Genomic DNA, 24,250 nt, shown 5'->3' on the forward strand with positions numbered 1-24,250 from the left:
ATAAAGCTAAATGTACAAGAAATGAAAAGCAACTTCAAATAGATTTTTGGTACTTCTTTCAACAGTGAAGAGATTAAAAGGTATAAGGTTACGAAATAGGAATAAAACTGCAGTTTACTATACCTCAAAGCCTTCTGCATCTTGATTACCCTAATTATCCAATACGGTTGACACCTATTTTCTCCCTGATGTACAGTGTCATCAAATATTTCCATTTGAGAATTATAGGAAATATATGCAAAAAAAAAAGAGTGGATTTCAGACACTACCTCAGCACAGTTATCAACTACAATAAAAAAAACCTAGTTGGGGACACCAAGCCATAATAACTATGAATAAAGAAAAGTGTAAAATGTGACATGTGAGAGGAAATGTAAGGAGGAAGGAATAAGGAATTTCTTTGAATTACAGCACAGAACTATTCAGCAACAGTTCTTTTGTTCTCAAACACGTGTTTAAGAGAGTAGCTGTTATTTCTAGGTAGTCTTTCTTAGATGAAAGCTCACTAATTACAGTTCTAATTCTGCAGTGCATCAAAGCATACAAATTCACCGAGTTCTCTGGAAAACTGCGGAGTATGATCTGGACATAGTAACAACGTCCCCAAAAGGTGTTTTCTTGTTTGGGCTTCAGCCCAATTTTGTGAGGTTTCGAAAGCATCCTAGTAAACATTTACTGTGAAATCTAAAATAGCAGGCAACTCATCAGCTATTAGAAGGCATGGAAATCTGAAATACCACCACTGGATTTCTTATAAATTCCCAAAAAACACCACTACTTAACTTATAAAGAAATAACAATCAATCAGAAAGTTACAGATTACAGAGGGATGTTTTCAGCCCAGCATAAATAGGATCGGGTCAGCAGTTGTCATTTTCTCACTGTGTGAAACCTTTTCATGTAAAGCAAACTGTTTTCATTAAAGAAATGATCAAAAGCAGCATATAACCTTTTTCACACTTATTTAATGTATTGATGACTACGCTTACAGACCGTTTAACCTAACCCATTACAGATACTTAAAAATTCATATATTTAGATAAGCAGTTTACTACATATGTATATTTACTATATATGAAATTCATAAGAAACACTTACTGGGTAATTTTTTTGGAGGGACGGAAGGATGGGTTCAGGTAGAGCTATAAAAAAAAAGTTCAAAGTTGCTGTGATTCATGTAACTCACAAGAAACAATATCATAGCAATTACCCCAAAGGGGTAAGGACTGAAATTCCATCATTTAGAAAGATCTACTATGAACTTCATTTTCATACATTTTGTAAAGTAGAAGTTACTCCACAAATATTTCTATTACTACAGTTTGTATGTAGTAGTACAGGGAGTTAATTCAACTAAGGGAAGCTCTTACTGTGATACTTCTATCTGTAGAAGACACGAAAGATTCTACAACAGCTGGGTACTACTTGACTTTTAAAATTCCTGTTCATTCATCTTTATAAGAAATTCGCTGAGATTCCCTAAAAGGCATATCATAGCTTCACTTCCTGCCTACCTACATCTAATAGGATTCTGTTGCAGCATAGAACTGCATACATACACATCCTTCAGCAGCTAAGTTATTATCTATCGCTCCAAAAAGTCTCCAAAAATGACTTACAGATAGAACACCCACCATGCTTAGTAGCCATTCATAGCAAAATCCACGTTAAATACATAAACACATTTTAATGCTGTTACCTGGTCTACTAAATGGCAAACAGGATATAAAAGTCATACAGACAATAATGACACTAATGAACACAAAATAAACGATTTTAACTTTTATGAAAGTTGTGAACTTATGAAAGTCATGATAAAAATAAAAGGGAAAAAAATTATCTCACAGGTCTGATGATGGTGCTACAGACAGAAAAAGTACCCATATCCCACTCAAGTCTTAGAGCACCTACAGAACTGCTGGAACACTCCTTGCACTAAAGCTTTAACATCACTTCATCAGCATATCTTTTTATACAGTTGGTCTACATCATTCACTAGGGAAAATGAAAACTAAGTTCAGCACACAGGACTTTGACTTGGGACCTAATTCAACCTTCAAACAAGGTCTCAAAGGGAATGAGATGTTAAAGAATCTTTCTTCCATAGGAACTAAGAAGTAGAATAGTAGAATTCTCAGAACATGCTTTGGATATCTTCAAAGAGTATAATATATTAACTAGCAGGATTGCTAAGAATACGATCAGCTACTTTAATAATCATTTAACTTTGTTTGTGGGTGTTCAGAATTATGAAAGAGCATCTTATAAGACATTGGATATTTTCCAATTCATTGCTACAATGAAAGAAAAGGTAATGAGATCTGGACAATATGAGTAATCAAGCTGTATCATCTGGCTCTGCATAATATACTAAGAGGATGGAGTTATGGGGAAGAGTTAACCACCTACCACTAGCATTTGCCATGTGAGTTTTTCTTTTCCTGCTTTACAAGACTGTCAGGCCTGTTACATGGAGGAAAGTTCACACACAAGACATCGATGTAGCTACAAAATAAACTCAAGCCATGGTCACAAATCTTCTGCATGAGTATGAGAACATGGAAATGGATTAAGAAGTAAAAGAAAGTAATTCGCCTGGAGAAGATGGGGACACTATTTATTGCTAAATAAAGTTCTTATTTTTATTTATTTCCTTTACCAGTACCATCAACAAAAACCTTATTAGAAAACTGTATGGCTGACACACAGGCTGCTTATCATAGTATCACATGCATGTAGCAAAAGTGGAAAAAAAACACAACCATGTTTAGATGACACTTCCCCGACCTTTTCTAAGCAGAAAAGACTGATGAAGCATAGGTAAAAAGGCTCCCCTTTGGTCTGTACTGTTACTGCTGATACTTCCTAGGCAGCTGACTGATCACACGCAGATTTGAATGAAAAGAATTATTCAAACTTTTTTTTTTCTTCCCCAGAGAGCTGTGGCAGCTGCCACAAATGACTATAGCAAATGCCCTCATGCTTGCAGAATTGTTAACATTATGGCAAGCCTACACATTTACACTTGCTTGTAACACCTACTCTCTTCCTTTGTGCATTACTTTGATCCAGTAATGGGCTATTCATGACTGCACACAGCACGCAATACAAGAAATCCCTCACTCCCCATCAGTCTCCATAGTTTCTGCAATACACTGAAAATAAATTTTGAGAATAAATTTCAAAATTAAAAGCCTAGTTTCTACTCAAATTGTAATACCAACTATTAAATGCTTATCAAGTCATCAATAAGATGTCTCCTAATTGCTAGACCATGTAAAGATACTTTTTACTTCTACTTGTGCTTCACCTTTGCATAGCAACGTTTGCATCCCAGAGTAGCTCCCAACATTTTAAATTCTGTATCTAATAATTTCTTTGGCCTTTTTAAGTTGACTATCATCTCACCTCCTCCAAATCAACCACTAGCTTTTTTTTGTTTGTTTCTGTTAAGGATCTATACAGAAGTATTCAGTTGCTAATACTATGGTTTCAGAGCTGTGACAGCACTTTCTTTTCTTTCCACAGAAACAAAAGAATCTATGGAATTCCACCACATCAGATGTGAAGAAAAAGTCACAGAGAAAACAGCATGGTCACAAGACAGACTTGCTTATGTCCCTGGGATTGGTACGTTAATAATATGCACGTGGTACGGGCTTCAAAGAGTTCAAAAGTAAGTCAGCCAACTGGATGGCAAACACACAAAACACCCTCCTAGGTCCTCTACTACAGATACTGTTCATTGAAAGAAAGCCACCAGCTTGAGTCAACTATCATAAAAAAAATCTTCCACCCTAGCAAAGAGTGGGTGTAGTGTCATCTTGAAACTAATAAATAGTTGGCTACCCACTCTACAGGGAGTATTTTCATTCCAGGCCAAACAAGCTGTCAGAGGAACCAGGCATTGCATCTTTCCATCTCATTTAAAACAAACAAACAAAAAACCAAAGAAAACACAACCACCACCACCACAAAAACCTACACAAACTGATAAAGAAAATTCTAAATAAAATGAGAGCATATGCAATTCGTCCACAGATATTATCATAAAATGTTAGAAGTCAGTTCTTACTAAATTATTAGGAAAAGAACAATCAGGACATTACAAAAATAATAAGAAAAAAGATGTAGAACTGACATGAGCAACAAGATACAGAGGCTACTTGTGAACTAACATGAATTAAGAAAAAAGAAAATAGGTCTAGGGGCATACTGTTACATCAGATGTGCTCTTCAGGGGTTTCTTGTCTTCCTTTCTGAAATCACTCATCTCCCAAATAAGCAATCAAGAAACTCATACTGAGCTAAGTGATTTCTTGCATGACTCCTTAAGTCTCAAACAAGAATTGAAAACTGCAAAATTACAAAAGTGGATTTCCTCTAATGAAAGAAAGTGATGAGGGATAAGCTCATTTCTATCTATTCCTCAGGAATATTTCTGGGCTGAATGACTGTTGAATTCTCAGCAGGGATCCTTGGCCTTCCTGCTCCATACAGGTGTTCAATGTTTCCATATGTTGAAGTCACATGAAAAGATATTGCCCCTAGCAGTCACATATCCTAACTTCTAGTGGTCTTCAACATCAATCACCTCATATAAGTCAGTAATCAGAAGAAAATCTAACTACATGGTAGTGCACTCTTGCATATACACATCCTCACATTCAGTTCTTCACTCATCAGAACATGGAAAAATAATCCCACAGTATTCTTCCCTTTGAATTTTCTTGTAAAATTCCCAAGTTCCCAAATTAAAAAAAAATGTTATTTTCATGCTTAAGCCTTTTTAACACAGGCACATTTTTTGTTAGCTGGAGCTTGAGTTTATTTTATAGTTACACAGTGTTCTGCAAGTACATCGACTTTTTCTTTTTTCTTTGGAAGCTGGTAATTGCCTCCTAGGAAGAGGTCCACTTTTTATATAAAAAAGCGTCACTAAGGAAATGAGTAAAAAACACATAGCTTTCAGATTTTTTTTTTTTGTGTGGAAGATCATTTCTAGCAGTGTTTCATTTTATTAAAGAAGAAAACTATTCAAATGTAAACTCAAAAAAGGACAGTGTTAACATGCAAAAACATACTTACTCTGTAAATAGTGCAAAACCATCAACACCAGACTGTAGCTGCTTAAAGTACCACGACTGGCATCATTTATGTCATGAAAACTTGCCCACTTCTTAACAACCAGTACTAATGGACGAACTCTTTTCTCAACTGTAAATAAAATAAATACTTCTCAAAAAAGGGCATGTTTAGACAGAAATTAATCAGTTTTTGTTCCTTCATCAACATGATACTCTTCTTGTATTCTAAGGTTACTTTTTGCAAACTTTTACAGGATTTACTTAATTATTCTACAGCTACTATCTATTGCATAGAAGTCACAAAAAACATTTGTACTTGAAAAACAGACGTTCAAGTATTCAGATCCATAGATACCCAGCATAACCCTTGTAATTGCCAAAACTAGGCACATCTGTCAATGTAGCAGTGTCACATTCTGCTTCCAGGTTGTCCTCAGTTCGTTGCACAAATTCTCTGAATTAATTTGATGCCAGGAAAGACCAAAGCTTTTTTTTTTTTTTTTTTTTAATTTAGATTATAAACTATGAAGGCAGGGAAATGAATTTTGACTGGAGGAGACAGAGCTCATTTTTTAAGTTTTCCTTGGAGGCCATGAAAGTGGTAATCACTTAATCACTGCATCCAAACATTAATTTTAAATTGCCTTGGCCTAAGTAGCTTTTATTCCCCCCCCTTACACCAATTCATGCAGCATGAGAAACAAGCAAGAGAAGCTAGAAGCCTTGGCTCACTTCCAGAGCTACAACATCATTAGCATATGTAAGACTTGGTGGGAAGAGTCCTGTGACTGCTGTGCTGTCATAGACAGTCCTAGGCTCTTCAGGAAGGCCAGGCAGGGCAGCCACTGTCTGTAACGGAGAGCCTGAGATGAATGGAGCTTGGAATTGGTGATGACATGTCTGAGAGCCTCTGGGTAGCAAAGAACAGAAAAGCAAATAAACCAGATTTATTCTGGGAGTCTACTATAGACCAGCCAGAATAACAACACCAATGAATTACTCTATGAGGAATTAAGGGATGTCTCTAGATCAGATGTACTTGTCCATATGAGTGACTTCAATTTGCCAGACATCAACTCTGAATATCACATAGTTGATACCAAGAGGCCCTGGAGATTCCTAAAACACCTTGATGATAACTTCTTGATACAGGCAAGGAATAGGAAAGGCGCCTTCCTAGATTTGTGGCTTGTGAACATAAGAGGATATCATGGGTGAAGTGGCAATTGGCAGTCATCTTGGCCACAATGACCATGAAGCAGTTTAAAATGCTTGGTGATAGCAGGAAAACCATCAGCAAAACCTCAGCCCTGGGTATGGGGAGAGCACAGTGCTGGCTGCTTTTTATGCGTCATTGCTTAAGAGTACCAGAGCAGGCAATTTAAAAATGTCTGGAGTCAAGCAGGTGGGGCAGAAGGCCAGCTTGACTGAGCAGGGATCTTCTTCTAGAGGTTAGGTAGAAAAAGAAACACCTGGATTCTCTTGTGCCCTCCAGTGATTTGCTGAGAGGAAAAAGAAAAATCCATGGCAGAAGCTAGAAACACCAGCCTTTGAGTTGTTGACATAACCTTTAATCTATAATCATGAATGGCAAATGTTGTTTTCCTACCCATAGAATGGGTAGAAATCCCTTCCTAGGCATATGCCTTCCTGGATATATGAGGAAATTATAGTCAAATAACTTATGCAGGACAAGTTGCAGACCCTCACAGTAAAGTGAATATGGGATACTGAAATGTCTCTGTTTGAAATCTTACTTAAATTAACTAGTAAATGTACTGATAGCTGACAGCATCCTACCCTAAAGAGGAAAGAGTTCCTGTATGTGAAAACTGAATGTGCTGGTAAAAGAAATGCACATGACCTAGAAGAATTAGACTGAAGTTTGCTCCTTATGCATTTATCTGCCAAATAAAACTGTGATGCCAAGTAAGAAAAACATAGCTAAGTTCTTAATACTGCTCCTTTAGAAACCCATTTCATAATCTTTTCCTGAAAACCTACCTCCTGAGGAGACACAACTGAGTACTGTTTTGGGGGTAAGTATAAAAACTTAAGCTGTATTTTTGATTTTTCCAAGGAAAGACTCTGTAAGAGCATACAACCACACACACCTACTAGTGGCTGTCAAGGAAACAAAAGGGAAGAATACAATGATGTACATGTATTTGATCCTTTTCCTCTTCCTCTCCCTCATCTATAGAAAACTGAAGCAGCCCTCATAACAGATATGTGGACCTTAATATGAAGAATCTTTGTTATCTTGTGAATATTATACTATTCAATGAAAAATATACATAGCTGATATATCAGTTTAATCCATATATTTAGAGTGAACAACAAGAAGTTAGATGAAACCTAATATAGCTAACATGGTAATTTAATATAGTACCTTAATATATTTGACTGAATTTTAGCAGTTTATCAATACCAAAACACTAATTTAAAAAAGTATAAAAAGTTTATAGAAATAAGAAAATAAATTAGACACTTACTGTATGCATAGGTTCTCAGAAGGAATGTATTTCTTATTCCCACAATATTGTTTACATTCAAGTCAAACTCCACACCGCTATCGGGAACAAGAAAAAAGAATCAAGTGTGACGGTATTCAGTTCCAAAGTATTTATCACCTACTATTACCTGTTACTATTGCCCTTTACCTACCAAGTGACAGAGGTGGAGAAACACAACTTAAAGATAATAACGTTTTAAAAGCTTCCACAAGTAGTACTTGTCTGCAAGCAGTTAATATTATCTGCTCTGTCTGCAGTAATTATTTGTAGACTTGAATTCCATTATTATTAAAATGCAGCAGTAATTTTTATATGATGAATAAATGTAGACAGAAACGTAGACCATAGTACAACTTAATGTATTAACTAATAGTTGGAATTTTAACAAATCTCTCAAATAGAATTACAACACATGATTTACTACAGACAACATCTGGTATCAGGAAGAATTCTCTGAAGTATTCATTCAGCAAACCATCACAGTGAATTGAAAAGGATACAAAACTAGAAGAGGTCAAAATGTAAGAATCTCTTTTTTGCTATGATGGCCAGAGACAATCAGCAGACACTTTGAAATGAAGACTCTTATTAGACAATGGGGCATGCTTTGGGCTGGGAGGAAGGGGAAGCCACTTATGAATTTTAACTGTTTCAGAGCATGTATTTTTTAATAAGTTCCATATTGTTAACAGCAAAAAATAAGGCAAACATTACCTATTTTATCAGTTCAAAAATGAAATTTTAATTGCTTATAGATACTAATTACTCTCAGTACTCAAGACGCTATATTAAATTCATAGTTACTAAGCTGCTACAACATTTTAACTTGCAAAGAGAAGAGCCTACTATTGACAAAGCAGTAGATATCGATGTTTCCATTTTACATATCCAGGCCTCATTCACATAGCCTTTGTCTGTCTGAACATTCCTTTGGATTTTCTTGAACTACTACTATAAGAGCATGCTATCAGTGCATATGGACTTGCAAATGTTTAGTTTGCTCAAATATTCCCTGACCTAATCAAAGTATTCCATGACCTTTCACCAAATAATACATATCTTCATTGCTCCAGTCTTTCACCTTGGCCTCCGGGACCTAAGAAACCTGAAAGCTGCTAGCAAAGACAGAGGCAAAGAAGGCGTTCAGTACCTTAGCCCTTTCACTATCCTGTGTAACCAGGTCCCCCATCGCAGTGATCAATGTGAGCACTGAGCTCACATTTTCCCTAGTCTTTATTTTGACAAGGATGTACTTAATCATGCAATGGATGTAAAACGCAACAACTTCTTTAAATTCCATTTGTGTTCTAGCTTTAACAGCTTAATCCCTGGATACTCAGGCAAAGTCTCTGTATCCCTCCCAGGTCATCTATCCTTACTTCCACCTTCTCTGTACTTTTGTGTCTGAGTTCTGCTAGGAGTTCCTCGTTCATCTACAAGGCCTCTTGGCACTTTTTCATGACTTCTTCTTTGTTGAAATGCACTGCTGTTGAGCTTGGAAAAGATGATCCTTGAATACTAACTAATTTTGTTGGGCCCCTCTTCCTTCCAGGGCTCTATCAATAAAATAGAAATAAATGATATCCTACTATTAATTCACATCACAGAAACTACATTAGGTGCTTCAGGCCATCAAGTAAGTACTCTGACTGTCCCTGCACTAGCTTTATACTAGCTGTATAAATTTGCAATTCAACTAAAATACATCACACAAAAAAACAAAGACTTCGGTGGAATTACTCATATAGAGAGCACATAAATAGAGTACTTTCATGTGTCAGTGTCCAAGAAATTGTGTGGAGCAGAGTACTTGCCTGACTTTATCCCTGAATTTCACTATTGGCACTTTTGCTCGAATTAGCTGAGGTCGTTCAATGTAGCATGCTGAAAGGGAGAAAAAAACAAATTAAGTTTCATTCAAGATACTTATATTAAAAAAAGATTCTACGTGAAATGAAACTGATGATCTATGGCAAATAGCAGCTTATTAAATTTAACAAAAATATTCTCCAAAGAGCTGCACTAAAGTAAGTAACCTTTAGCAACTGCAGCGACAGTGTTATCTAGGAAAGAGTGTAAAAAAGCACTAAACATCAGAGAAAAAGATTTGTGGAAATTTTATCTTCAGGAAGTATATTCAATAAATTTGAACATATGGAATGCAGTTCTACTATGCCTTTGACGAGAAGTACTTTAGTCATAATAGAATTTTTTTTATTATAATTTTTACAATAGAATAATTAAGAGATCACAGAGAAGGGAGCAAGAGCATACCTATCCAAGGTGGCCAGATGCCTGCATTATGTCACATACAGCAAGAGGCACATTATCAGCTGCACATTTTTAATTGCATATAATTTGCTTACTGTTGAAATTATGCATCTTACTAATCAAAAATACTAACTGTATGTAACAATGTTATGTAACATAAGTACCTTCACGATGCACTATTTATGCTTAAAACTTCACTTAATCTGTTTCTTTGGCTAATAGAGTACGTAACAAGAAAAAACTTTTCCTATCAAATTAATCCTGAACACAAGGAATTGGATTTGCAGCCAAGACATTGGTTTCCAAAGATGTGATAAGCTTTATTTACCTTTCATGTTAATAGAAATAGGACATGCAATAAATTCATGGTCCCAGGACTGCACCTCATGATTATACTCACAGTATCAAAACACACGCTCAATGCCAAACTACCAAAGCCTACTAAGCTCTGCCAGATCCAACCAGTGCCACCAAATGCATCTTTGCACTTCACTACTTGAAACTGTTGCATCAGTCATATTATCTGTGATTTACCAGTTCTCCACAGTATCTCAGACTATACTTACAGTTACCCATATACTACAGTTATCCATAATCTCAAGTAAGAAATGGCCAAAGATGACAATGGAAAAGAAAAAGAAAATCTTTAGTTCAAATGGCACAAACTTAGGCAAAAAGCACGTTTTAGTAACTTCTTACACTGCAAATTCTAGGTCCATTTGCATTTGACCATAGCTAACTTTAGATGATACGTTCAGGTTTGTTGAAACACTACTGTGTAATATTCAATTATAACAAGTTTTACTTTTTTTTGTGGGGGAGCTTTCTGAGAGTGTTTTATGTATATATGCATACATATTTGGAAAAATTGACCTGAAGTAATTCTTTACTTGGGATTCAAATGCCTTGTATGATCCTAAGCAACACACAAGGAGACACCAAAACAAACAAAAAAGAACGCATCTTACTGACTCAGTAATTTTATAGGAGGACATACAGCTGGTATTTGAGAGGAACTCTGATCTATGTTCACTGAATGTACCATGCAGTACAACTTAAACAAATGTCCCCTATTTCCAGCTGTACCTGAAGACGTCCAAACATCTCTCCTATAACATCCCAGAACACTTTTAATGCAAAGCTATAGAGCTCTGTCTTCTTTCCTTTCATTACCAAATTTAAGATAAAGATGCCCAACACACAGCCTATGGGAGACAACTGTGAGCATCTACATACATATCACAGCTATTTAACTTAACTCACTATAATCGTTCTCAAGAACCCTTCAGATATTAACTGGATTCGTTCTAGTGGCAATCCACTTCAAAACACATCCTTGTCTGCAAGTGCCTCCCAACACTTGACAGGTACTCATGTCAAATCAGTTGGCTAAGAAAAATAAAAAGCCAGTCCAATCTGTTTCCCAAGGGTGAAACAGAGCAAATAATGACAAAAGGTGCCCTCAGTGCCCTCAGTGCCTGGCTCTGATGACACTGGTAACAGAATCCCTACTGTACATAAACAGTAGATTGCTTCTTCCCTGGTATGGACAGACAGAATGGACAATTTTGAAATATAGGGGGAATGGACAGAGAATGAAGGGTCCTTTATTTTTTAAACAGAACGTTCTTCTTTCCATGTAAGAGTTGGAAAACAAAGACTTATGTCTATTCCATCACTAAAAATGTCATATTCTCACCTATGTGTAAAATCCTTCAAGGTAATTGATATGAGTTAAAGTTTTCTCAATTCTCCTAGTTGCTATGTTCCTCACTAGAAAACAGCTATGTGGATTCCACTCTGATACTCTCAACACTACTGCACCTTTTTGTAAAGCTTAGAGAAAGTGGGCTCTTTATTATTTATTTAGGTATAGATACCAGTCAACCCAGTATTGGTAAATTGCTGTTAAAATGAATCCTGTCTGGACTGGATAAAGCTAAAGAGAGTAGCCAACTTGTGGTGGTTCAGATTGTACTCCCTTCAATACATTGTAACTGCTGTCACCCCAATTTCACTTTTCACATTCCTAAGAGAGTGGTTTTTACATGCAGTCCTGGGGATGTTAGCCAGTATTACAAAAACAGATATATGCAGGCATCTGAACAAATATATCTACAAATTACAAATCTATCATATGCCATGTACTCCACTACTCTTTGGAATTAAAGATAAATTGCTGCTTTCCTTATATTTCTGTGCTCTAGTAGAAACACAATATCTAACTCTGAGACCAAAATGTCATAAAGTATTAGTAAGTATCAGAAGCATTCTCTTGCTTTACTCTGCACCTTGAGTGTTCAAAAAAGAACAGGTCGTGATTCTAGTCCATATTCCAAATGCAGAGTGAAAACATGAACTATTGCTCTTAAGATTTGAAATACGATGGCCTTGAGATCCTTGCTTACACTTGTTACCTTTTGCAAGCTCAAATTCAAATAAACTGGAGTTTAGATAAATTTTCAATCTGATTCCCAAACCACTTGACTGAAACACTGATTGAAAAAATCACAGTTAACTATATAAAAGATAAAAAAAGATGACACAAAGTTCTGAAAATGGTTCAACTAAAAGAGACGTAAGAAGTTGAAAAAGAGATAGATCTAATCAACACTCAGACTATTTCCTAATTATCAATCAGTAATGGAATTACAGTGAAGTAGAAAAATCACATTTTTATTGCCTTCATTTTGGAACGTACAGGAGCATCATAGCACAGGATGAAAGAAGGAAGTTAGGAGAAGCACAGCTAGAAAAACTTCTTCCACGTTTCTAAACTATAATGGTCTAGGAAAAGGCTTTAAAAAAAAAAAAAAAGCTTAGAACATTATCCATTTCACAAATATTGCCTTACAAAAAAATATATTCTTTCATCCCTTTAACTCCTTATAAAACCAGATCAAAACCTTAGTTTTAAGCAACATTTCCCCACCCCTTAATTTCTCTTAAAACCTGGCATATTTAGTTAGCTTTCATGTTTGGCCTATGATTTTTTTCTGCTCCTTATTGGTTAGCAGGCAGTAAGTTTAATGGCAGCTCACGCAGTTGAAAGCATGATGAAGTCTTTCCTCCACCAAAACGAGAAAGAACTACTTAACTACTGTGGTCAAAGAAGGATTACATTAAGATAAGGCAGCATCAGAAGTATTAGCTAGACAGCACACAACTTAACAATAATGATCAGAAGAAACTTCATACCTTCCTTGTTGTTAAACAGCACATGCAGTAAAAGACAGGGCATTGTTCAAATGAAACTGCAGTTCTTAAAGAAGTTTCGTACAGACGGATCTTACATTTGCTTTTACACAGTACTGGCATATATGTACTCATGCTATCCCTTTGAAGGCTGCAAATCTAGAATTCTGGCTGAAGTTGAAGCACTGGTTCAGAAGTATTACAATTTCTGTATGCTTTTTCTTTAAATATAAGTAGATGTAGACCCCACCTTTAGTGGTTAAGTGGAACTTGATTTCTGAAGACAGTAAAGGTAAGAAATTACTTTAAAAAAAATCAGTCCTATTAAAACAAACAAAACCTTAGCCAGTCTGGAGCTGACGATGGACAGACATTTCTAAGCACATCAAGCTTGACACTACAAACCCGTAGGAGTGCTAACAGGACAACACTGAAGCATACTGCTAATATTGCCTCCCCAGAGGTAAAGAAAAAGCATATGAATCCATTAGCTTCTGAAGTCTAGCCTCGGGGGAAAAAAAAAAATCTTTCCCAAACCCCATAAACTATTTTGCAATTGTAGATGACAGCAATTATATTTTGTCTCATTAAAATAACTGGCAAACCTCTTTGTTTCAGAAGCAGTAAACCTCAGCATAGTTGAGAAGTTTGTAAATGAATTAAATCCAAATGGAAAGATGCATATTGAAAAACATTTTCATTTCAAATCAGGTAAATCTTTTAAATGACTTTAAACTATCAGCTCTATGCAGAGAACACTCATAAAGAAACACAAGGATAGATGGCTAGATACAGGAACTCCTGCCCATAATGATGTTAAAGTTATGAGGAGATGATCTAAGAGATCTACATATCACAACTGACAAAATCAGAAGGAAAAAGAATATCAGAAGTGTTTTGTCTTGCCTAACCTCCCATTGAAGAGTTGGATTAAATGAAGTTCACTGAAGGTACTCACAAGGCAACAGGGAATTAGGAAAACAGCCAAAATGCGTAATGGCAGAAAAAAAAACACTTCAGGGATTGCTCCCCCATGACAGAGATGCCTTTCTGTTACTGGTACTCCCTGGCAAACAGACTTGAATGCCTAAAACTCTCACACTGAGCACTATATTTATTTTTTTTAAGTGATAGTTTATTTAGATGTGCTCTTCCCGGTCTCCAAAACCACCGCTATTTTATCACTGTGTTTCTCAGCACTGGAAATTACTTGTATCTTAAGCATACCAGATTAAGTTCTAGACTGGTTACAGAAAAAGATCGATATACAACAGCAAAAAGTCATTAAATATCAGATGCTTTTACTGAGACAGATGTGATCAGTCTCTTCTCAAGAGAGATGTTGACATGTGGGCATGCACACCTGCCGGTAAAGAAATGTTGAAGTCTGCAGAGAAATTTATGGTTTGTTCCTCTTGCCATTGCAGACTGTTCAGAAGAGCAGTATATGGAACGGCATCAAAGAATGCATCACAAACCTAAGAACTAGGGGGACACAGCCATTGATAATAATAAAGTGACAGGATCTTTTATAATTCAAAGAACTGGACAAAATCCTCTTTGAAGTAGGAGGCTTTCATTTTTAAGTCAAGAGCTACCCCCTGAGAATTCTTCATCTGAAGGCAGTTTAAACCACAACTTATAAGAACAATGAATTGACCTGTTTCTAATGATTGTGCTAGTACTGACAACATTTAAATTCTCTTCACTAGGTACAAAAGTTAACTGTTTCACTGGATCAAGGCTCAAAATAGAGTTTTACACAGCCTACCGCAAGTGGTATCTTTCTTTACAAATTCTTAACAGTACTGTCCACAGGAAGGCACTAATTCTAAAAGAATAGTATTAATTCACTAACAGGCACTTCCCCAAAACAAATCCACTCATCCTGCCTCCACCTCCTTCAATTGTGGACCATGACTCAAAAATTATTTGAGATCCTACCCGTACTTGAAGTCTACTAGTTTGGAGGGTAATGCTTAGGTTTTTCTATCAGTACCATCATACAAGTAATGATTTACTAAGTATTTTAAACTTTGCTCCAAACAATATTGTGATAAGATGGTAGACAACAGGCAAGTACATCAAGTAATTCTAACTGTGCATCAAAACTTCTTCCAAAATTGCCTAGAGTCTTACCACCTCATTGTAGCTTGGAACTTACAAAGTTTAGTACTGAAGAGTTTTTGGACTAAGCTGAGCACATGCCTTGCTTCTGTCTTCTGATTTACCTGAAATATAATACTAAAGTTAAAGAAAGACACTGCTATCTCTCATTTAAATGTTCCTTATTCTTATACAATAAGCACGACTTTACTTTTCAAATTAAAACAACTACCAGTTCTCAAAGTAAGACACAAACATGCACACCAACACATTCCTCAGTCTACATAGACATTTAGTGTGGAAAAAGCCAGACAGAACAATTCATATCTAAAATGCAAAGTAACTATCAGACATCCACAAACTATAGAACTTGACAGAGAACTAGCCCTACTTATACAAAAATGTAGTAATTCCTTTCCTGCCTCCTATTTGATGTTCCAATTACTTTAAAATCATGTTCTAAGTTTTTTTTGTTCCATCAATACTCTCAATTCCATCAATTCTCTCAAAAATTCTCTTACAAAGATACTTAAAATATTTTGCAGATCAAATTTCTTCTTACTCCTGCTCACTAAAATCAGTGTCTAAGAGTCTAAATAATAAAATAAAGTTGTTCCTGCATCTAAAATGAGTTAGAGTTCTTTAAACAACTTTCTTCATGATCTTGGCAACCTCCTTGTGTTTTCTTATGCTTTGTCCATTTGTGAAATGACAAGACAATGCTTATTTTTGGAATGTTCTTTTGCGTAAAAGGGTTTATAGGGTTAACTTACTAACTGCAATGTTATGGGAGCCATAATCCATAGCTATCACCAGCGCAAAAATATGTTATTAAATCAGAAGAACTTGATTGTTTGTCCTCATTTTAGAAGCTTCCTTTATAAAAGCACATACATTTTAAAAAGTTATTGAATATGAAGTGGTTAAGTTATTTGAGAGTACACCTAACAAGAAGTCTTTGTTCCAGTTATAAATATATTAGAATTAGAATCATAGAATGCTTTGGATTTGAAGAGACCTTACAGATCACCCAGTTCCAACCCCTTGCCATGGGCAGGGACACCTCCCACCAGACCAGGTCGCCCAAAGCCCCATCCAGCCTGGCCTTGAGCACCTCCAGGGATGGGGCATCCACAGCTTCTCTGGGGCACCTGTGCCAGGGCCTCACCACCCTCTGAGTAAAGAATTTCTTCCTTATATCTAATCTAAACCTACCCTCTTTTAGTTTAAAGCCATTTTCCGTTGTCTTATCCCTGCACTCCAAGAGTAGTACCTCCCCAGCTTTCCTGCAGGCCCCCTTTAGGCACAGGAAGGCCACTGTAAGGTCTCCCCAGAGCCTTCTCTTCTCCAAACTGAACAGCCTCAACTCCCTCAGCCTGTCCTCATAGGAGAGGAGCTCCAGTCCCTATTATCAGTATAGTGGCCCTCCTCTGTGGCCCCATGTCCTTGTTATGCTGGGAGCCCTAAAACTGAATGCAGCACTCCAGGTGGGGTCTTACAAGAGCAGAGTAGAATTACTTACTGGTTCATCTTTAACCACCAAGCATAAGTCACCATCACTGCTACGAGTTCCAAATCCATTCAGTGATGACCCAACCAAAAAGAGTCTGCTCTCTGTAACAAGAGAACCACAGATTAAAACCTGATGTGACATGTCAAAGTTTAGAGGAAAGAACTGTGAATATCAACAGTGTTGAGACAAGTAATAAGTAATCAAAACATACGTGGAAAAATTCGCTGGATCTCCCTCTGGATTCCTATTCTGCAGAGCTCTTTTTTGTTCAAATCACAGGTCTGTTGCTGACATACTTGAAACAACTCCAAAACCTGTTGACTTAACTTGGCACACATTCAAAAAGTAAAGATAAAGGAAGTGAACATTCTTTACTCTTGCCATTATAAGAAACAGAAAACTGAATTTGAATAAAAACCCCGGCATTGTTTCACGTTATCTGTTCTGTAGTGTGGAGTTTTAGTTTTCTTGAATTCATCCTGAGCACTTCCCCAGAACAAATTTCTGTGAATTTTTTACATTTAAATTTGTTCCATCTGTTTTAAAATGTCTACCCACAAGAAATAATTGTTGTCCCATCAGTATCTGCAACCTTTTCTGCAAATAAATAGTAAAAGACTGGAAATATGTTCTGTTGACTATAATGTCAACTGCTTTCCTACCAGTAACTGGGACAACAGTAAACACTAAAACTGACATGTTTTCTTCATTTTTTTTTTTACCCAACGTAAACCATTAAAGAAGTGATTAGACAGACATTTACTGATTCTCTTTAACAGCACCACTGGCATATACTATGATCAGACGTACATACTAAAATCTTTTGTCATGTTGGGCAGATAAAATATTAAGACTGATTAGCCACAAGCTTTTTGTTTTCTTCACAAAAAAAGAGCTCATCTCCCATTGCTTGATTATTTTAATCAGGATTCTCCTTGCCCCGAAGTCCTTGATAAATGCACCATCCCTCCAATTTCTACTTTTTCTGGAGCAGATATAGATTTCCTTAGATCAACATGAAAATCAAACAGCACAGGCAAACAACATGCCTACCCCCAGAAATGCTTCAAATGCCTAGGACTTAGCTGCCTAGTGGCAGCTACATTTTTGATACTCCTTCTAATAGCAGCTCAGCAGTAGAGACCACAAGACACCACCAAAGAACCCTGATGAAATGTGAATGGCCTCCCTCAGCAATATCAGACCCCACCTACAGGGAAGATAGATGTCAAACACAGGCATAGAAAGAGATTACCTTATCTTTGGCCACAGGAAGTGTGATTTCTGTAACAGATGAAGAATCTTGCAATGGAGGGACACATGCAGTTACATCTGGTAGGTAAGGTGTAAACAGTGGAGATGGAATTGAGCTTGGAAAGGAGCATGTAGGTTCTTCTGGTAAAGGCACTACTTGGTTAACTACAGTTGTTTCACAATGAAGTGAATCAAACCGCTGTCGTTTGGTAGTATACAGAACAGTTTGATCACTTAGTCTCCTGAAGAAAAAAAAGATAAAAGAGACAGTAATTCCTCTATCTTGCCAGCTCCAGCCTACGACTAAAGAGTAGTTAGTGCAAAGTACAAATACTAATGGTTAAATGATGCAACTATTTCACTAAAATCAAGTGTTATTCTACAGAACAAAAAGCATGCCCATCCTAGATATTAGGTGAAATAAATCTGAAACAGGAAGAGAGAACACACAACTGCAAAAGTGCAGCTACAACTGAAGTGAACTGACACAACTACCACTGCAAAAGTATTTATATTTATACTTTGAAATTAAATAGCAAATTCAGTTAATCAGGACAGCTAAGAAAGATCAGTGCTAGTCATACTATTTTTGTGACCAACTACTTTTTTATATAAAAAAAGACATATACAGACAATTTAAATGTACTTTTCTTTAAACTGAAATCAACAGAAGTGTAGTGAGAAGTTTTGTGAATTCTGAATACCTCCTGATGAATATAGTAAGTTCAGTAGGGGAGAGGTGAGAAAAAGAAAGGTATCAGAATAGTCACTCAAAACGTAGCATTTGTCTATTTAGGCTTAAATAGACAAATAGTTCCTGTATATAGGCAGGAGAATGTGTAATCCAGGCAAAATAAGACCACTATTCTTTTGACCTAACAATTCTACTAAGTCACACATGCCGTAATGTCTCATTTTGAAACACAAACTTGTGTTTCTTCATTAACTCATTTGTGATAGGAATTCATGCACCTTGTAAGACACGCAGCAATCTTATTACAGAAAGCCCTTAGGAAACCAAAACCTTCATTAAGGAAAAGTTATAACGAGAGCTGATCAATGGTTGAATACTGTGGTCTATCCATAATAAAGTGAATGAGAGAATATTCATGTTGTGTTTATATGTCAAGTACTGCATATAAGCTTACTAGTACGAGGTTGTTCACAAATTTTAAAAAAGTGAAATCCAATGTTCATATGTATCAATGAATTAGTTACTTATAGAACTACAAGTCTGAGAGAAGTTTTGCTAACATTACCTACACTTGGTCTGAAAGGAACTCACAGCATAATGCTAAATCAAAACACAAAATTGTTTCAGTTTATTTTAACTGAACAGAACTTACATGACTGATCTTCAGCAAAAAATACCTTAAGAGGAGTTGACTCATGATCTACGGATTAACTAGTGGATTGCAAAGCTCTTAACATAGCATAGCTTTCCATAAGCCAGGCCGGTCAAGAAAAAAAAAATCACACATGCACCAGGAAATTCTTTAGTTTGTGAGATGCCTATATACTCAATTGTAATTTAACTCCGTGTTTTCAATTTTACTTAATTGTTCTTAAATATGTTAAATATGGTAGAGAAACAGCATATAAGAAATAGTTACAAAGATAGATAAAGTTTCATCTGAAAATAGCTTGTTCACAGAATTAAAAATTGTGCAAATACGTGTCAACTATTGTTTCTAAAGTCATAAAGCAATTTTTTCTAAAACGTTAAGCAAAAATAAAAACACACACTCTTATCTGAAATCCCTCTTCCTGTTGCAGCTGAAGTAACTAAGTTATGTAAATTCACATCACAGAATCACAGAATGGTTTGGGTTAGAAGGACTCTTAAAGACCATACAATTCCAACCCCCCTGCCATGGGCAGAGACACCTCCCACTATATCAGGTTGCTCAGGGCCCCATCCAGCCTAAAGCCATTCTTCCTTGTCCTATCCCTGCACTCCCTGACAAAAAAGTCCCTCCCCAGCTTTCCTGTAAGACCCCCTTTAGGTACTGAATGCCACTGTAAGGTCTTCCCGGAGCCTTCTCTTCTCCAGGCTGAAGAACCCCAACTCCCTCGGCCTGTCTTCATATGAGACTTGACCAACCCTGTGTCCCTCCTCGGGACTCTCTTCATGTCCTTCTTGTTCTGGGGGTCCCCGAGCTGAATGCAGAGCTCCAGGTGGGGCCTCACAAGAGCAGAGCAGACAGGCAGAATCACCTCCCTCACCCTGCTGGCCATGCTGCTTTTGATGCAGCCCAGGACTTGGTTGGCTTTCTGGGCTGCAAGCTCACATTGCCAGCTCATGTCAAGCTTCTCTTCAACCAGCACACCGAAGTCCTTCTCCTCAGAGCTGCTCTCAATACATTCTCTGCCCTGACCATATCTGTATTTATCTATCTGTAAATACACATATATATAAATGAACTAAGTCTCTCTCTTATTTGGTTGAAAAGTAGCCATTTTGTTTCCATAAAATTTCTCTTAAAAAATATATATATATATGCTTGAATTCAGCACTTTCTATTTGAAAAATAAAACATTACATAATTAAGCAAAAACAGAAGAAATATCTACCATGTCATCATTCCCCAGAATGCTGAAGAGTTTTAACTTGACAAATTAACAGGAAGGGAACACTCATTTATTGACACAAACCCTCCTATAGTCAAGCATACACAGGCTATGATCTGTTTTAGTACTAAAATAAAACACCCAAGTCGCAGTCCTGTAAGGCCACAACTGCTGAAAAGAAAAACTACACAAACTAAGTCCCTTACGAAGACTAAAATTTCTCAAAAGCAGATACAAGAATTATTTAAGAGCCGTGACATGGCCTGCTTCATCAAAAAGTTTTATTCACTATTCTTGAAACTTCTAACAAAATTCATCTCGCATAAAAAAAATGGTATTAGACAAGCGTCCTCATACGTACAGTACAACCATAACTAATCACACGCACCCACACCTACTCCCCCCCCATCTTACTTTCTTCCTCGGAATGACACAGGAGCAGAAGATGTATGTGCTGGACTGCCATTTCCATAAGTCAATGTCGGTGATGTAACAGCAGTTGCAAGGTTTGCATTCAACAGAGCCCTGGAAAGACTATAGTTCGTAACAGTTAATTCATGTAGCAGCTACTAAAAAGCTTGTTACAAGTTGGTCATATTTTTGTGCATTATCAACTCTCACTATTGCAATGACGTATGTTGTGCAGTACACAACACAGGAGTGCATTAAAACTTGCAAGTCAGTAACATAAACGACACAGCTCTGCACATGACACCCTTCTACTTTCTACCCAACACAGTTTAATGTTAAAAACACTGAAAAACACCCTCCATTAGCAGAAATTCTTTTAGAACACAGTAGCTGTATATTTCAACTCACTCCCTTATATCAAATCTTACTGTACTTACACAGCATTCTGAATGTTGACCTGAGCTTCAGTAATTTGCTGGTTAGAGAGAAGAGTAGATGGCATATTTATAGGAATCTTGTTGAAAAAAATATTCTGTTGTTGATGTTTTGGTGGGAAGGGTGGACAACCCAAGCTGGAGGAATTTCGGAACATGCTCCTTTTCATATGAAGTGAACATGTATCTTTTTACCTGCATTCAAAACAAACAAACAAAATTAGGCAACAAATAACTACTAGTTACTTTTTAACCTCTTGGGTTTAAAATTTGGAACTGTTTAGGATATATCTTTATGTACCGCTTAAAAGGATTGTAATTCTGGGCTAGTTTTATCTCCTTTCAGGACAAGATGCAAAAATACTATATTCTCTAAGTTTCACACTTCAGTTGGCAGTTGAAGTTTCTTCAATTGTTTTCTCTTTTAGGTTTCTGTTATATAAGAACCCTGCAAATAAACAAGGTGTCTCACTGGCAAACACAGTTGCTCATGATTAACCTTAACACCTTGCATAAAACGTTTTACCCAGTTAGTGCAAACTCAAACATAAGAGGAAGAAGTTTTAAGAAGTTTTAAATGGAACATTCAGAAGTTGTAAGAGTAACGGCAGTGATTCTGTAATTATTGTACCAAAACCTTTTATCAAACCAATGCTGTAATAGCACATATGGAAAAAGTGCTACAGAGTAGTTTAAGTTTAGAGTAACGTAACACTTCTTAAGTTCTCTCAATTATCAATCTGTATGTACATGTGTATATATATTATATTTAAACTATATGCACACATGTAATAAACTGTATTAATAATTACATTAATAGCCACTCTGTCATACTCTGAAATAGTGATAGCTATAGTAAGAGCTCACTGCTACCACTGTCTCGATGTCTTCTTTCACCTACCGCTGTGAGCTGCTGTTGTGTTCCGACCTCTTCAGACGGCTCCTGCCGTAGCTGCAGGCAGCATTAGCACAGAACCTGTGCAAATAAGACGGAAGGGGTTTATTCACTCAGTGATGACATGCCTTGCTTCTTGCAGCTTGGGACTCCACGATCCTTGTGGGTCCCTTCCAGCTGGGGTACTCTGTGATTCCCGTGGTGAGAGCCCACTCCAGTGGAAATCTCTTTCTCCCTGATGTTTACGCGCTGTCTGACGCCTGCGTGCAGCCCCGAACCCACAGCACAGTACAAAACCGAAACACACACGGAAGTTGTATTAAGGAAGTACAACGTAAGGGTTCCAGCGACAAATTCTTAGTTTGTTGAAGGGACCTTTCACCAAAGCAAGTCCCTTAAACTTCCCATTTCTAGCACAGACAGGCGGCTGTTGACACCCCTCCTGTCGTCCATGGGCACTTGTAAGCCATTCTCTATGGTACACGTAAGGAGTTGGTGGTTATAATTAATTAGCATCAGCAGCAGAACTGTGCATCAAAAGTCAGGGTTTCATATAGCTCTGGGAGCAATAGGTTTTCAACCTTCACGGTCGTAAACACCCCGAAACTGAAAACAAGCCAAAAGCCACGCCGGGAACATTAAACACAAGCTCCCCGACCCGCAACCCAAAACTACGCCGGGCTGCCGCCTCACGGCCGCTTCCCGGGCTGAGCTACCTCAGAAGAAAGTCGCAGGGCTCCCCAAAAACGGGCTCCCTCGCGACACGCCTCCGACACCCCTCCTCGGACGGGCACTGCTCCCAGGCGACGGGGTTCTGAGGGGAACAGGCGAGCAGCCGCTGACACCTCCACCCCCCTCACCCGGCCGAGACCCCCCGCTCCCCCCGGGCGGCACCAGCCCCTCCGCAGCCTTACACCGGACCAGCTCAGACCGTCTCCGTCCTTCACAATCGCCTAGACCCGTTCCCTGCACCCGGCGGGAGCTCTTGGGCAGCTGCGTGGCCCACGGGCGACCAGCGCGGCTCCAGCCGGGGACTGCCCCTTCACCCGGATCCGCCGCCGCCCGCAGGAAGTGCCCGCCCCGCCGGCACCGGCACCGGCCGCCATCGCCCTCCTTCCCCCTCCCTCCCCGCCGGGCGCATGCGGACATGGCGGGCGCCGGCATGGAGGGCGCGAAGATGGCGGCTGAGGGGGCTGAGGGGGCTGTGGGGGCTGAGGGGAGCTGCTGGAGGCCGCGGCGCGTCCCCGACGGCGGAGGGCTGAGGGGGTCGCTGCTCGGTGCTGCGCTGTTGGGCAGCGCCGAGTCAGGCTAAAACGTAGCACAGGGGCTTTGGTTGCGCTTATCCGCAGCTCAAGCGTGTGTGGAGGTGATAATGTTTGGGTGGGTCAACAAGGAGCTGGCCCCAAGCGGTTGTGGATGTGCAGGGGGGAATAATGGGGTGTAAGTGAGTCAAAACACACATCCACTGAAGAGTAAAGGAGTTCATGAGGCAGGAGACACACCAAAGTTTGTTTCCTTCCCTGGGAGAAGGACAGTTGCTATCAGTGAACTCTTGACTGAGGTAAAGAGCTCAGGCATTCGTGTGGAGGCACTGTGGAAGCTGCCACCTTGCAAAAAGAAGGGGCATGTTGAGGACTGGCTCACTGCGATCTTACCTTACTCACACGGGTGGAGCTGTCATGGCTAAAGGTTCTGCGCTGTGCATTGAACATCAACACTTTTTGTATAGATAAAAGCAATAATTTGGAAGAGCATGTGCCCAAGTAACCTGTGTTGCTATGTTTTTCATTGTATGCTTTCCCTCTGCTGCCCCGCACAACTTGATATTTTCCGTGTGCATTAATCTAGGTACTAAATCTAACCTTATTTTTTTTTTGGCACGGAGTGTTCAGTCTTAAGGATTTTACCCCATGTCATACCTGCTTCTGTTTTTCAAAATAGCTACATGTTTCAGTGAAGCACCTCAAATAACCTGATGCTTTACAGATCAGCAACAG

The 24,250-nt window shown here is 38.1% G+C and overlaps 1 protein-coding gene across 2 annotated transcripts in view; it reads right to left on the reverse strand.

Annotated features, from left to right (window-relative positions):
* Positions 1 to 23,303, reverse strand: part of TENT2 (terminal nucleotidyltransferase 2) — a 38,738-nt gene extending 15,435 nt beyond the window's left edge. The window contains exons 1-12 of one of the 2 annotated variants that reach the window (XM_038170637.2): positions 23,170 to 23,303; positions 22,260 to 22,334; positions 21,362 to 21,553; positions 20,928 to 21,047; positions 17,944 to 18,184; positions 16,900 to 17,014; positions 16,698 to 16,789; positions 15,234 to 15,300; positions 9,418 to 9,487; positions 7,583 to 7,659; positions 5,089 to 5,217; positions 1,099 to 1,142 (exon numbers count right to left, since the gene is read on the reverse strand). In XM_038170637.2, the coding sequence (XP_038026565.1) occupies positions 1,099 to 1,142; positions 5,089 to 5,217; positions 7,583 to 7,659; positions 9,418 to 9,487; positions 15,234 to 15,300; positions 16,698 to 16,789; positions 16,900 to 17,014; positions 17,944 to 18,184; positions 20,928 to 21,047; positions 21,362 to 21,528 (1,122 nt within the window). In that variant the 5' untranslated portion in view covers positions 21,529 to 21,553; positions 22,260 to 22,334; positions 23,170 to 23,303. Of the gene's footprint in view, positions 1 to 1,098; positions 1,143 to 5,088; positions 5,218 to 7,582; positions 7,660 to 9,417; positions 9,488 to 15,233; positions 15,301 to 16,697; positions 16,790 to 16,899; positions 17,015 to 17,943; positions 18,185 to 20,927; positions 21,048 to 21,361; positions 21,554 to 22,259; positions 22,335 to 22,969; positions 23,049 to 23,169 lie in introns of those variants that run through there. The other variant, XM_072031039.1, reaches the window with a different exon arrangement.
* Between the last annotated feature and the right edge of the window lie 947 nt (positions 23,304 to 24,250).

This window comes from Anas platyrhynchos, chromosome Z (genome assembly GCF_047663525.1).
Source record: "Anas platyrhynchos isolate ZD024472 breed Pekin duck chromosome Z, IASCAAS_PekinDuck_T2T, whole genome shotgun sequence".
In the NCBI taxonomy this organism is placed as follows: domain Eukaryota; kingdom Metazoa; phylum Chordata; class Aves; order Anseriformes; family Anatidae; genus Anas; species Anas platyrhynchos.